This window comes from Parus major, chromosome 14 (assembly GCF_001522545.3).
Source record: "Parus major isolate Abel chromosome 14, Parus_major1.1, whole genome shotgun sequence".
Lineage (NCBI taxonomy): Eukaryota > Metazoa > Chordata > Aves > Passeriformes > Paridae > Parus > Parus major.
Window position 1 is genome coordinate 15,630,307 of NC_031783.1, and position 16,673 is coordinate 15,646,979.

General features: G+C 51.1%; 2 protein-coding genes across 3 annotated transcripts; one reads left to right on the forward strand and one right to left on the reverse strand.

Annotated features, from left to right (window-relative positions):
• Nucleotides 1-351: 351 nt before the first annotated feature.
• UBFD1 (ubiquitin family domain containing 1) lies at nucleotides 352-11,233 on the reverse strand. Of its 2 annotated transcripts, XM_015642961.3 has the most exons (7): nucleotides 11,125-11,233; nucleotides 10,635-10,901; nucleotides 10,353-10,561; nucleotides 9,280-9,345; nucleotides 8,991-9,096; nucleotides 5,908-5,990; nucleotides 4,339-4,711 (listed from the first exon to the last, which is right to left on the reverse strand). In XM_015642961.3, the coding sequence occupies exons 1-7, from the start codon at nucleotides 11,147-11,149 to the stop codon at nucleotides 4,601-4,603; spliced, it is 867 nt and encodes a 288-aa protein (XP_015498447.1). In that variant the 5' UTR covers nucleotides 11,150-11,233; the 3' UTR covers nucleotides 4,339-4,600. The 2 variants fall into 2 exon arrangements, with proteins under 2 accessions (XP_033373924.1, XP_015498447.1); XM_033518033.1 differs by lacking the exon at nucleotides 5,908-5,990 and having other exon boundaries at nucleotides 352-4,711.
• A 79-nt stretch (nucleotides 11,234-11,312) lies between these two features.
• On the forward strand, nucleotides 11,313-16,632 carry EARS2 (glutamyl-tRNA synthetase 2, mitochondrial). The gene is made up of 9 exons (XM_015642960.3): nucleotides 11,313-11,661; nucleotides 12,126-12,281; nucleotides 12,424-12,613; nucleotides 12,839-13,311; nucleotides 14,131-14,239; nucleotides 14,896-15,049; nucleotides 15,131-15,261; nucleotides 15,516-15,651; nucleotides 15,947-16,632. Exons 1-9 carry the CDS (start codon nucleotides 11,520-11,522, stop codon nucleotides 16,028-16,030), a joined length of 1,575 nt encoding a protein of 524 aa, XP_015498446.1. The 5' UTR covers nucleotides 11,313-11,519; the 3' UTR covers nucleotides 16,031-16,632.
• Nucleotides 16,633-16,673: the final 41 nt, after the last annotated feature.

The following is a 16,673-nucleotide window of genomic DNA, read 5'->3' on the forward strand; positions in this document are numbered from 1 at the left end:
CGGGGCTGTGCAATGGGAGAGCGACTGGGACACCGCAGCCTCCGCACAGCGGGACCCCCAACCCCGCTGTAAAAAGCGGATTAAAGCCCGGTTTGGGGCAGGGAGGGAGAGACCATCCTGTAATTCCCAGCCCGTGAGTGTGCAGCGGCACAGGGCAGCAGAACCCAAATCCCCACCCTGGGAGATGGGCACCCACAGCTTCGACGTGTCACCACGTGTAAGGTCCCTTGAATTCCAGCCTGTGTGCATCTTCCCGCAAAGAAAGTCAGGACAAAGCCTTTTGTCACAGCTGTTCATGCAGGAGGAAGTAGCTTGGTACATACATAATATTGAAACACTCAAACACAGAACTACTTAATTATCAAACTTTAATTCGTAAGACTAATTTTACAGAATAAAACACCAGGATAACCAGTCAAGGTTACACTTAAAAAAATCCAGCAGTGCAAATCTAAGACTAAATATTTGTCATCTCCCTCCCCCCAAAATAGGCAATAGATTATTTAAAAATACCATAATACATGGTACTCACATAATCCATTTAAAATAAATCTGCAGTGGACACAAATATCTAAGTTTTTTTTTTTTTATTTTTAATATAAAACCAAAGAATTAATTGCTTTGAGTATGGATAAGACAGAGTGAACTTCCATGAGCTACCAAAGCGAATCCTTGGCTAGAAGGTAAAATGGCCACGTTTGATACAAGACTTGCTACGGCTCTCCTGGTCCCCTGCTCCCTCCGGTGACAAGGACATTCACTAACAAAACAAGAGGCTGCTGGACAGAACTGAGGGTGAAAACGGTGCCCCCGGAGGAACCAAGTTACAAAGGAAGTGAAGGAAGGGAATTCTGGAAAGAAGGCCTGCAAGGATGGGAGCAGGAGCGCTGTGCCCGGGTCAGGACTGTGCTGTGGGGCAGGGGGTGCAGAGCACACCCCAGCGAGGCACCTGGGCAGACAGCAGCACGAATTGTTCCTCTTTGGCCCTTAGAGCATGGAGCAGTGGGCACCAGCAGTGTGGTGGTGGTGACAGCTTGTGATCCCCTTTGAATCCAGATCACTCTCTTCCATCACTAGAACATCCAGACTGGAGTTACACATTCCTCACCAATGTCATTAATGGAAATTAATAATTTACTTTAAACTTTGTATGAAACCATGTGAGTAACACGAGCTCTTCATGCAAGACAGTCTTTGCTGAAACCCCAACCAGGCTGAGCAACACTTCTGCATTCCCAACAAAGCAGTGATCCTGGGACTGCTTACACAGACAGAGGAAAGAATACTGAACTTGGGACAAGGAGGAGAAACCTGCAGTGCTGGGCACAGAGAGGGGGAAGGGATGGCACACCGCTGAGCTGTGATACTCAGTGTCAGGAACAAGGCAGGGAGCTGGGGATTGACAGGAAGAGTCCCAAGGAGGGGACACTGCCTGGGCTCTGGGAGCAGCCAACAGCAAACACCAGCTGTGTCCTGCAGGGACCTGCATTTGTCTCATGAATACTTTAATCTGCAATTAGCAACCCCAGAAAGCACTCAGTGCAGCCTCAGGTGGAGCAGCACCCCAGGATGCTCCCAGGACATCACACCTACACAGCAGGAAGCAGTGGCTACTGAGAGCACCCTGTTAAACTGTAATTTAACTGAAATCCACATCTGTGCAGCTCTTACTGGTAACCTCTCACAGAATATATGTCAGATCTCAGAATCATCTTTATCACAAGCCCCAAATGCTGAGTGTTCTCACACTTCACTCACATTTTGTGTCTCATTGAGGACCAAACTCCTCCCTGGGAACACTGGTTATGCTGAGGCTGTCTGGGATGGTCACAGTGACCAGAGAACAAAATCCACAGCCAAAAGAGAGGCAGGCAATGGCTGTGACCCAACTGTGGCACTATCCCACTAAAAAGGGAGTGTTTCTTAATGTCAGTAGCTGCCTTGGAAAAACTGGTGTATGCCAGAACATAAAAAAACTCCACATCATTCCCAAAGAGAAAGGATCTTAAAGGCAGTGCTCCTAATTTCAACTACAATATTAATTTCAAAGAGGTCCCAAGAAGCCTGGGATATTGAGCCAACAAACACCAACTAAAGCATTTATAAGCCACTTTCCTGTATTTTAATTCAAATTGTGCACATAGAACAAAAAAGTGAGACAATTTCATTTTTCTAATCAAATCCAACCTGCAAGGAAGGACCTAAACAAGATCACATCTTCTTAGTGTACAGTATTTTCTTCATGTTTAAAATTGCTTTGTATGTAACCAAGGGGTTTGTGCTGAGTCTCTCTGGAGCTGCTGGGCTGTACCTGGCCCAGGAGAGAGCAGCTGTGCCCCTCTGGCACGGAGTGTGACACTGCCCTGTGCCCCAGCAGTGGTCAGTGCCTGTCCCCATCGCCCCAGAGTTACTCACCCGGTCACTGCGTCCTGCACAGAAGCCACAGGAGCTGGGCAGGAGCTGGAACTCGGGCCCCTGCCCTCCCCAGGAGCAAAGGGGTGAAGGAACAGGAAAGGAAACATGAACAGATGCACAGAGAGGTCTGAGAACGTCGAGGAACAAATGGCAGCTGATCATCACAGGACCAGCAAGTGCCAACGTGTCCCAGGTGACAGAAAGAGCCAGTGTCACCCCTTTGCTTTATCCTGTAGTGCCCACGCCTTCCACCAGGCAACAAATTAATCTAAGCCTTAACACCAGGACTGACAAGTAGGAAATCACAAGTGTGATGGCTGCATTTCATCCATGACATTGCCACCAGTAAAGTCAGGCCAGCTCCTCTGTGTCCCCACTGCTCCAAGGGACTGCCAAGGGAGCTGCCACGGCTCTTCTGGCCCCAGCCACGCATGTCAGGACACACTGCTGCTGGCTTGCACACAGAAAGGAAATACCTCAAGCTACAAGAGTAACAAGCACATCACTAGTTTCTATGTAGGATATGAAACACCTTTAAAACTCATATTGTGTGGCTAACAGAAAATAGAAACTGAAACTGTTATCTAGAGGCTACAGGGAAATCTGTGACCTCAACACCTACCAGAAAGCCAATGTGTTTTCCAGTCTCTTAAGTAAAATAAAATAAATACTAATTTGGGAATTTGCACCTGCTATGCTTCAACTGGGCTCTTCCCTCAAGGAGAGGGAAGAGTGGACATGGAGCATATTCAGATTAGCTGCTCCTAAAAGGCTGTTCCTGCATGAGTCTGAGCTACTGGCACGGAGCAGCACGGAGCCCCAGCACTGATGCAGAGCAGGATGTGTGAGCTGCTCCAGTCTGGCTGCACAAAGCTTTGGGCTTTGCACCTGTCAGGGCTGAGGGCTCCGTTCACAGCACCTGAGAGAAATGGCACATGGATAGCTGGGATGACACACAGAGCATCACAGCCCACGGCACAGCACGTTCCTTCTGACAGAATGAGCTGTGAGGGCTTCTTGTCAACTGGAACAGGAGGAAAGCTGGAAGGTGGTTTACATTTCAAAACATCACTTGCTGGATGGTTAATCTAAAGTACGATTCACTGAAGTCAAGATTGCTATGAATTTTCAAATCCAGCTCACAGAAGACTGCTATTAAGAATCCAAAGCAGCATCTCAGCTTCTCTCTCCCTTACTGCCCCCACCCCAAAGAGGGCAGGAAAGGCTCTGTGGCTCCCCTGCTTTGGGAGGTCTGTGTCACCCCGCTCCCACCAGGCAGCGTTCCGGTGTTCCCATCCATGTCCATGTCACTGTGTCCCCTGCTCACAGCAGGCAGCACAGCGGTGTTTCCAGTCCAACAGCTCAGTGCCAGCACAGGGGCTGCAGAATGATCCTGGGCTGCAACATGCACGAGCAAGAAAACGCTCCCCAGCTGCAGCAGCCCAGGGCAGGAGGTGAAGCACTGGCCGGGCACGAGAGGGAGCAGCTGGCAGCACCAGGGCACCTGCTGTGACTGAACACGCAGAATTCACCTGCTCCCAACACCCCACACACACCAACCTGGAGCTGCCAGAGTCGGGAAAGACCAGGAAAAATCCCAAACAAGCAGGGCATCTTTGGGTTAAAACAAAGAATTAGTTCTGCTACCAAGGAGTGGAAGCTGCCATGAGGGCCAGCAGGATATGGCTTCACCGAACAGCGCCGCTGCGCACTGCTACAGTTTATTCCTAAAAATCTGCTCCTCAAAGTCCCAGTCACAACCAAGAAACTAAACTAAGTCTAATGCTGATAACTGAGAGATTATGAAAATATTCGGTTTTGTTCAAACCATGTAAAAAATCCTCAATAATACATTGTAATATTTTCTTCTGAAAACTAAACTGGAAGATCAACTCTCAGCAGATTTAAGTGTATTACACACGATATTTTGTGAATTAAGGTTTATTGATTTCCATTGTATTTGCTTTAAATATGGTTGAAGCTGACTGCAGAAAAGGGATGGTGAAATCTTTAAGTTAAAAGTAAACTAATGGTGAAAGAACATCACCTCTGGCTTCCATCCATGCCTCGTTTAGCATGTTTTAATAATAAGTTCCAGGACTGTCACATCCAGGGATGTTGGAGGCCTCTCCCAGCAGTGTCCTTAGATTTGTGTCATTTTCCTGTGCCAGAGGTGAGCGTGCTTTCAAAAATACTGCCACTTCCCCAGCACCGTGTCTTTGATTGCATCGACATACTGAGTTGGGACCCAATAGACCCAGTAGTAAGATGCTTCTGTTGGGCCCAGCTGAAATGCCTGCAATTAAAAATGACAACATTTACACTTGGGAACAAAGAGCTGGTCCCAGTGGACAGGCACAGCTCATCCACTGCCAAACCAGACCAGCCTGTCCCACTTGCTGCTCCCTGCAGCACTTGGGGCACACCACACTCTTTGGTGGGCAATTAAAGCAGCACGGCAGAGAACAAGAGCTGCAGAGCACTGACAAAGCCATGAGCTCTTCCCTTTTACACCACCACAGCAAAAACCAAAACTCCTGGCCAGTTTCAAGAACATGAGGAAATTATTCTGGTAGACAACCTGAAGCATAACTCAGAGTTTTTGAAGAAATGACAGAGCTGAGAAGCCAAACAGGAACTAAACAAGACAATGACCATGCTTTTATAGTCATAGGCTTTTATATTTAGACATAATGTACTATTCTCAACTTCTCTCCTATGCCCAGGAGAGGGGCACCAGGGCCTGCCAGAGCCTCCACCCTTGCTGTGGGGTAAGTTTATTGCAACATGTGCTGAAGAGGACCTCTTCTCACATGGATGATTGACAATCAAATACTGGGACAGAGATTAGAGCAGCAGCTTCCTGCAGGCCATGGCTTTAAGGAAAAACATTTCCCTTTCCTCCCCCTAAAGAAGGAAACAGACTTCTTATAGGAAAGAAACTACTTCAACATCAAAAGTTAGTTACTGTACTTTGAAAAGCAGGATCTTAATAAAAACCCATGGATTAAAATAAAGAGCCAAAATTTCAGTACATTAGCACAGTTCTCTTCTGAAATATAACCCTGCTAGACCCCATGTGAGTTGTTCAGAAAATTACAGGTGTGAAAAGATAAGACAGCATCAAATCCTTTTTTCCTTAACCTTCACCAAGGCCTGTTGTTCATACAAATACCACAGAATCTAGAAATTAAACCAGATATCAAAAAATACCACTACCATTAAGAAATCATGAGCTGTGTTGTATGTTTACTGCTTTAACACCGTCACAGCCAGAAGATACAAAATAATGTTTAAGCACTTCATGTAAAACCAGCCTGGACTTTCACACAGCTGCAGATATTCAATGTGGACCCAAAATACTGACAGTGTGAGAGGAGCCCATGTCCTCATCTCCACAAGGCTGGAAGCACCATCCACCTCCAGCCTGCAGCCTCAGCAGTGTGCATGAAGGAATTAGATGAATATTATTAAAGTAGAGCCGTTACTCACCATCATGTGATAATCCTCATGGCCTTCAATAGGTTCACTCACCACATTTTTAATGGACCCCATGGGTAACTTTTCTGTTCTCTCTACATTAAAATTGATCAAAGTATTATTTCTGACATGCGGGGAAGCAGTATTTCATATTCATTTCATACACCACCTCCACTAATGCCAAAATCTCCTCAGGTCAACAGTCTCCCCTCCAGGTGAGTTTTGGATACCTGCTGCCCAGGACGTGGTGGCTGCAGCACCACACCCCACACACACCCACAGCTGGCTCCTCAGCAGTGAGAAGGAATCCAAAACTGGATCACACAGTTCCCCTGCATCACATGAAGTATTTCTGTGTTCAGTATTTGGGCCTGGACTAAGGGATGGGAAATCCCAGGCTTCACTTCATGTTTTCCCAAAAGAAACTCTCCTTGGAGCAGCAGGAATTCTCATCCTATGGAATCTAGTCCAGGTATGAGAATATTCAGGACTGACTACCAAGAATTACACTCAACTCTCAACAGCAAGTCTAAAGCTGGCAAAGATATGCTGACCTAACTCTGAAAGCTTAGGCCAGGCTTTACCCTGAGGCAGTGTGCAGAGAAGCACAGGGAAGGGAATATGGAAGAGAAAATAGGGAAAGAAACAAATAAGAGAAACTGAAGCCCCCAAAAGATTACAATTCCACGGCAGAGTAACATCAGCCTGCCAGAGGCAATGACAAGAGTGACATGGTCCAGGGCAGAGTTTTCCTGTCAGCTCTGTCCTCACTCCTTTCTGAAGACTTAATTCCAAGGTCCTGCCTTTCAGTTCAAGCATCCAGCATCAGCCAAAAATTGCCTTCTTGGACACAAGACAGAGAATACCCAAAACACTGCACAAAGGAGAAACTGAACTCTGACTTCTTGAGATAGATCTATTTAATTTGTGATCCAAAAAGCCTCAAACCTACCTACAGAAAGCACACAGGGAGATGAAATCAGTGACATAAGGAAAGATATTCTCTGCCTCTAACTGAGCTCACTCTGAACTACCTGTTCAGACCTGTGACTTCATTCATGAGCTAAAACCCCACTTTGCCCTTGTTTAGCATCCCCCAAACCAATTTTTTCTGCTCTGAGCACCCCAGCATCAGACAAATCCCATTATCCATGCCTCTGTGCAACTGAGGCTGCCTGTACCAAACTTTAGACTTTTTTGTTTGTGCAAACACCTGCAGAAACCCCTGTGAGGCCCAGGGAGGCTGCAGGGCTGGGGGTAAGAACCAGGGCCAGCAAGTGAGAAGCTGTGTGAACACCCAGATGTGATTACTCCAGCCCTTCCCTGCTGGCCTCTGTCATGGGCTTTTCAGAGTAGGAAGGAGCTTTTCCCAGTAACAGCCAGTAATTACAGCCATTGCCTAGAGGCAGCAAGCTGCTGCTAACTCGGGAAAGAAGGGAAACAGGTTACAGGAAACACATGACTACAAGAAGAACCAAATTCACAGCTTAAGCAACACCATGTAGAACACCTCAGAAACCCTGTACTTGAAAACTCACCTGGGGGTGATGGAAGAGATTAATCACCTAAATATAAGCATGGATTTAGAACCTGGGTTCTGGATCAGTAACAGAAAAATCTGCCTGCCAAACCTAGAGTTCACAACACCCCCAATGCCTTGCTCCATCACTTCACCCAGGACAGAAATCACTGTATCTGACACCATTAGAGATTTTAAAGCCAGAAAAAAATCTTCACAGTCATGCCTGTCCTACAAAGAAAGGATCAAGAACTTTTGAGATTTCTGCTTACTTTGGAACTACTGTAGCAGCTGGAGGCAGTACAACCACCCAGTTAGGCTGCTTTACTGGGACAGTGAGCAAGAACTTCCATCCCTCTTGCTCATCACTGTATCCTGCCCACCCCAGTCAAACTGAAGGAGCACAGCTTCCCTGGCCCATGGGGGGATCCTGGTGTCCTGTTTAGCTCCAGCCAGAAATTAAGCACCACCATACAGAAATTAAGCACCACTCACTCCCCCTGCCATGCTGGGATGGGGAGGAGAACCAGGGAAAAAAAGTAAAAAACGCATGAGCTAAGAACAGTTTGGTAACTGAAACAAATAAAATATACTACTGCTGCTAATGGTAATAATAGTAGTAAAAAAATAAAAAAAAAGAAACTCCAGAGAAACCAGTGATGCCCAGTGGAGAGCAGCACTAAACCTAACTCAGTGTCCAGCCTGTCCCCCCTTTCAGTGACCAGTCCCTCCCAGCCTACTGCCCCCAGTTCACACTGGACATGATGCTTTATGGTGGGAAATATTCCTTTGGCCAGCTCTGGTCAGCTGTCCTGGCTGTCCCTCCCATCTCCTTGCATGCCTCCTCACAGGCAGAGTCTGAGACACCAAACAGTCCTTGACTGAGGAAGCACTGCACAGCAACAATCAAAACATCCACAGTTATCAGCATTGCTCCCATCCCAAACCCAAAACAGCTCCTGGGAAGAAAACTAACTCTGTCCCAGCCAAAACCAGGACACAGACATCCTCAGCAAGCCACATTATCCCCATGTCATTCCCAGCTCCTCCTGGCACCACTCACAACTGCAAACCAACCCCTCTGCACAGCACCACAGTTGTGCATTACTGAGACAAGACACCCACAGAATTTCAGCTGGAAAGACAGAGAGTGCCAGAGATGCCAACATTCCCAGTTTCTATCCCAGTTCTGAGTTTTCTTTCCAAGTCCTGGATAAGCCATTGGGCCCCTGTGTACTGCTGGCATCAAACCCATGCTGCTTATGGAGTACTTTGAGAAATGCCAGAAATGCCCAATACTATAATTCACATTTGGAGCCAGGAACAGCACATTGGACCATTTGTCTGCTGACAGCACTGAACTCCAGCTTTTCAGGAACCCACATGCAGGATCAAGTACTACTCACTGACCTAGGAAAATGGCACATGACAAAAGGAAACAGTTTTCTGAAGTGCTGCAATACCAGCATCACTCCCTAAACACAATTTAGTCAGAGGAGAAGCTTTTCTAGGTCACACAGAGTTCAGTCACAGCCCAATCAGCAGTTGTTCATCCCTGACATTGAGAGGTGCTCACCTTTTGTACCAATCCACAGCTGGTCTTGCTCGAGTTTGAAGGTCAGTCTGACTTTTCCCCCTGACTTGTTGTACATGCCGGACAGCGGCACCGTGGGCAGCCGCTCCTGCAACGAGACACAGCCGGTCACAGGCAGGGCTGGGGCACAAAAGCTACATGCTCTCAACTTTTTAAGCATAAGGACCATCATTCCTGCCAGCTTTCTGCTAGGACAGCAAAGAATGACTGAACCAGTCCCAAACCACAGAGAAGTCTCTTCTCTTCTCTGAGTGTCCATGACCTTACGCACCTGCACACCTTTGACAGAAGGCATCACATCGTCAGGTTTTCCTTTATCCAACACTTTTCTGTGTTGCTACAACATAAAAACAGAAATTAAATTCACAGGCACATTATGAAGCTTTGCTGTGTATGTCCAGCTGCCCCCTGAACACATCCCAATGGCACTGAGTGACAGCTGAGGGCTGTTCACAGGCACTTCTCACATGGGCATCAGTTACTTTCAAACTTAATTGTGCACTTTCTAAGATCTCTCGAGAAATTATCAAAATGTATGTAACTCCAACATGATGCCAAGGATAACAGCCTTCTCAAATATACACACACATAAATACATATCTATAAACACCAGTGTTAGACCCATTGAGTGGCAGAAACCCTCACATCGGGCAGAACAACCCAGCACCAAACCAGAACAGATCAGAGCACTGCTCATTTCAAACCCACACTCACAGCTTGTACCTGGCTGAGCACTTTAAGAAATGATGGCACCTACCCTGAGTGTGAACCATGATAAAGCACAGAAAACCATCAGCATGCTGCATGGAGACACTACTTAATTTTAACCAAGTTTATTTTGAGGAAAGTACAGGGCTGGTAATACCTTGAGCTGGCAAGCCCTCATCAGCCCCCCACACTGCAGGACCATCAAGCCAGTCTCACTGCACTGTGCTACAAGAAGTGAGAGGAGAATTCAACACCCACATCCCTTGGAGGGGCTGGGACAGCTGAAGGAACTGCTCTCTTGGTGTTAGTTTTAAGCAGTTTTTGGAAGTCAAATTCTTTTGTGCCAGTAAAAACGAGTTAGGTTTTAGAGAGAGTTAAACTGGGCTGGGTTTGCATTAACATCCATCAAACGTTTCCATTTCTAAATCAAAATGCTTTGCTGTGCCTGGCACCACAAGCAGTGTCCCTGCTGGACTGAACTCTGCTACTCCACTGCCCAGAGTCATTCCAACACTGAGCTGTCAGAAATGAACCCCCAACCTGATCTCAGGAGGAACAGGACCCAGAAGTGCCTGCAGGAGAACCATACAAATCCTACTGCTCCCCCGCACCAGCAGTTATTGAGACATTAATTACCTTTTGTCTGCAAAGTGGCTCCTTCTTGTTTTCCTCAGCTTTGACCTCCTGTTGAGCAGCTTCTTTGGGTGTATTTACTGCTAACACATCGTTGATAGTAGAGCCCACAACCATTATCTTTGCTCCATTTGTTACTTTGATTTCTCGCAATGTTTTCTCCTCTGGCAGAAGTCCCTTGAACATAACTTTCTGCATGGCCGGCGGGAGGCCTAGAGACAAGCACAGCGATTAGGAGCCGGCGGCGAGGGAGGCGCGGGGGAGGCGGCGGCGATCCCGACAGACCTGTGAGCGAGTGGATCTTCTGCTTCAGCTCGGCTCCCGTGCTGTCCAGGCAGAACTTCACGTCGTACTTGTTCTTGTTCCAGATCACCTTCAGCTCCACCAGCTCCCTCCCGCTGTCCTCGTCGCCGCCGTTGCTGACAGACGCCTGCGGGGGCTCCGGGCGCTGCTCACCCTCCGGAGACCTCCCCGCCGCCGGCACGCCGGCCCCTCCGCCGCAGCCCAACGGCAGCTCCTGCGCCTCCGCCTCCATGCCCGGCTCCTCGGCACCTGTGGGGAGCGGACAGGAAGATCCCGGCCCACGGGACGCTGCCCCGGCCCAGCCCCTCTCCAGCCCCGGAGCCCGCCCGCAGCGTGTCCGGGGCCGGCTCCCCACGCTGGCGCCTCCCGGACCGCCCCAGCACCGCGGGCTCCGGGCACCGCCGGCTCCGGGCACCGCGGGCTCCGGGCACCGCCGGCTCCGGGCACCGCGGGCTCCCGGCCGCGCTCGTACCATCGGTGGCGGCGGCGGCAGCCATGATGATTGTGTACAATCCGCCGCGGGGCACGCCGGGAAACGCCGCCGCCGCCACCGCTGGGCCGCGCCGGCTCCCGTAGTCGCCCCCGCCCGCCGCTCAACGAGAGGGCCCCCCAGATCGCACCCCCGCGGCACCGGCCGCTCCGCGCCGGGAGACGGGAGGGGCGCCGGACCCTCCACTCAGCGCTCCGGGAACCGGAACTCCCCCGCTATGCCGGGCGCCTGACGGCGGCCGCGGTCCTCTCGCACGACAGGACTAAGCTGGTGGCGGCGCCTTTAAGTGGAGCCCCGCCCCCGGCGGCGGCGCGCGCGGGGATTGGCTGCCGGAGCCGGGCGGAAGCGGCGCTGCGGCCACGTGGGCGCGTGGCGGGATGGCGCGAGCTCTGCGCGTGCTGCGCTGCGCGGCGGGACCGGGACCGGGATCGGGATCGGGACCGGCACCGGGATCGGGACCGGCACCGGGATCTGGCTCCGAGCAGGGGCCTCGGGTCCGGTTCGGGCCCAGCCCCACAGGTAAACGACCCCTCGGCAGCCCCGCCCCTGCCACCCCCGGGGCTCCGCTGCGGCAGGGCGGGGCTTTGGGTTCGAAAACATCAATTCGGACTCGGGAGACACTGCTGGCTTCCCGGGGTGCTCCTGCCGGAGCTGCCGGGCTCGCCCTCCCAGCGTGTCCCCATGCATTCCCTGTCTTGCGGGGTCACTGTTGGTGTCCCGTGGCAGTGCTGTTCCTGCCATGTGCTAGCTTATAAGGGATTTCCAGGTCACTTCAGGACCTCTGAAGTGTACTGTGTTCCTGGGGGTGGTCATCCACAAGTATGTTCTTAGCCAGTGCCCCCGGAGCTGTGTTGGTGTGGTGCAGCTCCAGCCTCGGTGGCGCTGCCGTCGCAGGCAGCATCCAGCGCCCTTCCAGCTCATGTTTAGAACTCTTTCCTGGGCCTTCTTTGTGACCGTCTCCTCTGTTTTCCCCACAATTACAGGTTTTCTTCATTTAGGTGGCCTTAGGACCGCTTTGTACAATTACATCTTTGCCAAAAAACACAAAGGGACGTTTATTTTAAGAGTGGAGGATACAGATCAGAATCGCGTGGTGCCTGGAGCTGCAGAAGGAATAGAAGATATGTTGGACTGGGCAGGTATTCAGAAACGTTTTTCATTTTTCACCTACTGGAACCTTACCTTTCTTTCAGAGGCTAACAGTACTCAGCTGGAGGGTGGGTTTGGCTCTGCCTTTGGGTTGTTGTGGCAGCCCAGCCGTTCACCGTGCCGATGTTCCAGGTATTCCCCCGGACGAGAGCCCCGGGCGCGGCGGCCCCGCCGGGCCCTACGTGCAGTCGCTGAGGCTGGAGCTGTACGGGCGGGCTGGTGCAGCGCTGCTGGCCAGCGGGGCTGCCTACCGCTGCTTCTGCAGCCCGCAGCGCCTGGAGCTGCTGCGCAGGGACGCCGTGCGCAGCCAGCAGACCCCGCGGTACGTCCTGTGTCCTGTCCTGCTCCCTGCGCGGCCCCGGGGCAGCAGCGCCCTGGTGCCGTGGAGAGGGAACCGTATCGCCCTCCAGACATGAGGTGTTTGACTGGACACGTAGTGGGCAGCTTACAGCTAACGTTCAGGTGTCTGCTCGGAGTTTTGGGAGTGGAAAAATGGCTGATGTTGCTGGGCTGTGTTGAGCAGAACCTTCGTTCTCACCTCCCAAAGATACGACAATCGGTGCCGGCACCTGACGCCCACGGAAGTGGCCCAGAAGCTGTCACAGGGCCTTGACTTCGTCATCCGCTTCCGCCTGGAGAAGGGGGTGGAACCCTTCCAGGACCTGGTCTATGGCTGGAGCAAGCACGAGGTGGCAGAGGTGGAAGGTGACCCCGTGATTCTCAAGGGGGACGGCTTCCCCACGTACCACCTGGCAAATGTGGTGGATGACCACTACATGGGCATCACCCACGTCCTGCGCGGCACCGAGTGGCTGGCTTCAACCTCCAAGCACCTGCTGCTCTACAAAGCCTTTGGCTGGGAGCCCCCTCAGTTTGGCCACCTCCCACTGCTGCTGAACAAGGACGGTGGCAAGCTGTCCAAGAGGCAGGGGGACATCTTCCTGGAGCACTTTGCTCGGGATGGCTTCCTGCCAGAGGCACTGCTGGACATTGTCACCAACTGCGGCTCGGGGTTCACAGGTAACACCACGGGCTCCTGCCTGCCAGGTCACTTCATGCTGACTTTGTGGCATGTGCTGGGTTTATTTTAATAGCTGAGACCTTTGTCAGTGTTTGGAGGGGTCAGGGAACGGGTGTCACCGGTGACAGTGGGTCACTGAGGTGCCACCAGACCTTCTGCAGCACTCCTGTGGAAGGAGCTGGAATGGTGGAAGTCTTTCTGCTGCTGTGCAGCTGTTAAAATTGAGTCAGGTGCTTAATGGGTTCTCCCTTGGGAAAACCCTCACTTCAAGGCTGAGAAACTGTCTGTGAAGTCTTGGGAAAACTTGCATTCTGCGGTTAATAATTAATAATAATGTGGTTAATAAGTGTTGTCTGACACCTTTAACCTGATGGACCACGAGGAGTTGAATCGGTGTCTCCTTCTGTGGTTCTTGCTGTGTGGGGATCACAAATTAGCTTGTGTACTGGGAACTGTGCTTGGGAATGAAATCTTCCCAGGGCAGTGCAGCCTCCTGGGATGTGACATCTCTTTGTCTGATGGAGGGGGAGGTGTTCTGCTGAGGCAGGTGACAGAGCCAGGCAGAGTGTCCCAGTTCCCTGAGCCTCACCAGCAGAGCAGGCTCCTGGGGAGAGGGCAGCATCCTGTGTGTGCCTGCTGCCAGTTCCCTCCTGCCTGCTGGGGGACGTCCCTGCTGCTGCTGGCACTGCACAGGTGGCTGTCCTGTGTCATCTTTGTGCAGCGTGCTGCCAGCCCAGCCCCGTGCCCGAGGTGTGAGCAGCACCATGGTTCTGTGCAGGAGCACTGAGCCCTGGGATTCCCTCTGGGTTGTGTTGCAGAGAAGCAGATGGGGAGGACTTTGGAGGAGCTGATCTCCCAGTTCGAAGTAGGCAGAATTACAACCCATTCTGCTTTCCTGGACCTTGAAGCGCTCCCAGAATTCAACAGGTAAAAAATTAGTGGTAGCTTTAAAATGTTGTAAGCACCACGTCAGTGAGAATTTGTTTCTAGCACTTGGCTTTGGCTGGAGGTTTTGTTTGTTGGATCAAGCACGGTCCTGGTGCAGCAGCTGTTGGGCTGTGCTAAGAGGAAACAAGTTTCTGCTCACACCGTTCCTGCCTCCTCTCCCATTCTGTGCTTGGACACTGGGCTTGGCTACACTGAACATCTAGGCAGAGGGTGGATGTAGCTGGGAGGATCTTAAGTTTATAACCTAAGAAAATAATACCTAAAAAGATTTAGCACTTCCAGAACATTCTTCTGCAGCACTTGTGCTGCTAGGGTGTTGTGCTGCTAAGAGTGGCCTCATCATCAGTTCCCTGTGGGGCACCAGAGCTAAATGCTCCTTTGTAGAGTGTCTGACTGTGGTTTAGTGTTGCTTTTCTAACAGTCCCACAGCTTTAACTCAGTGGGTCAGAGCATGGTGCTAAGACTGCCAAAGTCATGGGTTCAGTCCCCAGATGGGCTCTTCCCTTAAGAGATGAACTTGATGATCCTCGTGGGTCTCTTCCAAGCCAGAATATTCTGTGATTTCTGTGCAATGTGCTTGGGGTGATTTGATGTAACCCAGAGCAATCCAAAAGCAGGTCTTTTCTCTGTTACAGGGTTCACCTCACCCGTCACATTGAGAACCAAGGGCTGCGCCAGAAGCTCGTTAGGGAGCTGCAGGGGCTGGTGGAGCTCGTCTATGGGGATCAGCAAGTGGATCCAGATGTTCTGGAAAATGAATATGTGGAGCGAGTCCTCCTGCTGAGAAAAGTATGAGTAGTGGCAGAGCACCGTGCCACCATCCTCCACAGCTCAGCCCTCTGCCCTGCCAGCCTTGCTCTCTTTCCCCAGGGTCACATAAGCTTCCTGAAGAACCTGGTGTCGAGTGATTACTCTTACCTGTGGGTCAGGCCCTCAGTGTCCCGGCAGCAGCTACAGACAATTTCTGCAGAAGTAGATGAAATAGGAAAACTAGTCCTAGGGTAAGTGTGCTGCTGCCTGAGCTGAGTATTGGCAGCAATGGCTCCTCATCTCTGAAAATTGAAACAATCAGAATTCCTGCTTTTTCTGTGGTTTTCCACAGATAATGGCATCATTTCGTAGTTTAAACTTGCTCTTTTGAATGAGCTCTGCTTCTGGCGAGCAGAGGGAGTGCCCTGGCACAGGGCAGGGGTGAGAGGTAGGAATCCTGTGCTTTTCATGTCCCCAGAGTGTAAGGACACCTTCTTCCCTAAAGGCTCATGACAAGGCAGGGAGCTGCCTTGACTGTGGAGGAGCTGAACAAAGACCTGAGAAGTCTCCAGAAGCAAACCAGAGAGACCAAGTACAGCAGCATGATGCAGCTCCTGCGCCTGGTGCTCAGCGGGCGCCAGGTAAAATGAACAGTTCTGGGATTATGTGCAATGTGCTTTCACAGAGCTCAAACCCAAGTTTTGCAAAAGTTCTCCAAAGCCTAGTCCTGGCTCAGCTCTGGTGCTAATCCTTCGGGTCCCTCTGACCAGGGCTGGCATTTGCCTTCAGGAGAGACCCCCCAAGGCTTTGTTTGAGCTCTGTGACTCCCTGTCAGTGTGGCAGCGATGCAGAGCGAGGCGCTCGGTCGCTGCAGTCTCTGTGATCACAGACGTGCCGGGGAGTTCCCGTGTGTTCAGTGACTCCCTCTGTTTGCAGCACGGCCCGAGTGTTGCTGAGATGATGGTGACTCTGGGAGCTGAGGAGGTGTGTGGCCGGATACACAGAGCACTGTCCAGCTGACAGGGACGTCGGTGACGCTGCCAGGCCACGCGCTTGGACGGTGCAGGTGGCACCTGTGTGATCATCTCTGAGCAGCTGGGCTTTAGGCATCTGTGCTGGTCCCACGTCTGTACCAACCTGCACCAAGCACAGCCCACTGCACCTGGGAGAGGAACCAAGTCCAGATTGAACTCTGCCCTGCTGTTGCCTCGTGCAAGGAGCCTGGTTTGCTGGGTGGGAGAAAAAGACGTGTATCAGCACTTCAATTGAGACCATGTGGACAGGAAGCCACTGAACTTCTGACAGCAGCAGATCAGATCCTTTTTGGAGAGGGCCTCACAGTCAGGGTACCTACAGCTACACAGTACAGTTCCCCAGTAAATACAGTGGGGGTATTTATAGATATATATGTATATATATAAACAGATATATGCTATAGCTGTTACCCTCTTGGCTGCCGTGGTGCCCTCCCAGGCTGAGTGAGCTGCTCAGAGGGGGTTTCCTCCCTGTGTACAGTGTCACACATGTGGTTCTGCCAAAAATACCCCTGATCAGGAGATTGGGATGTTTTTTCCTCTTTTGTCTGATGCCCTTTTAATTATTAAATTACTGTGGTGACTTAGGCTGTGTTGTCACCAATCCTCTGCGCGCCGGCGAGGGGAGG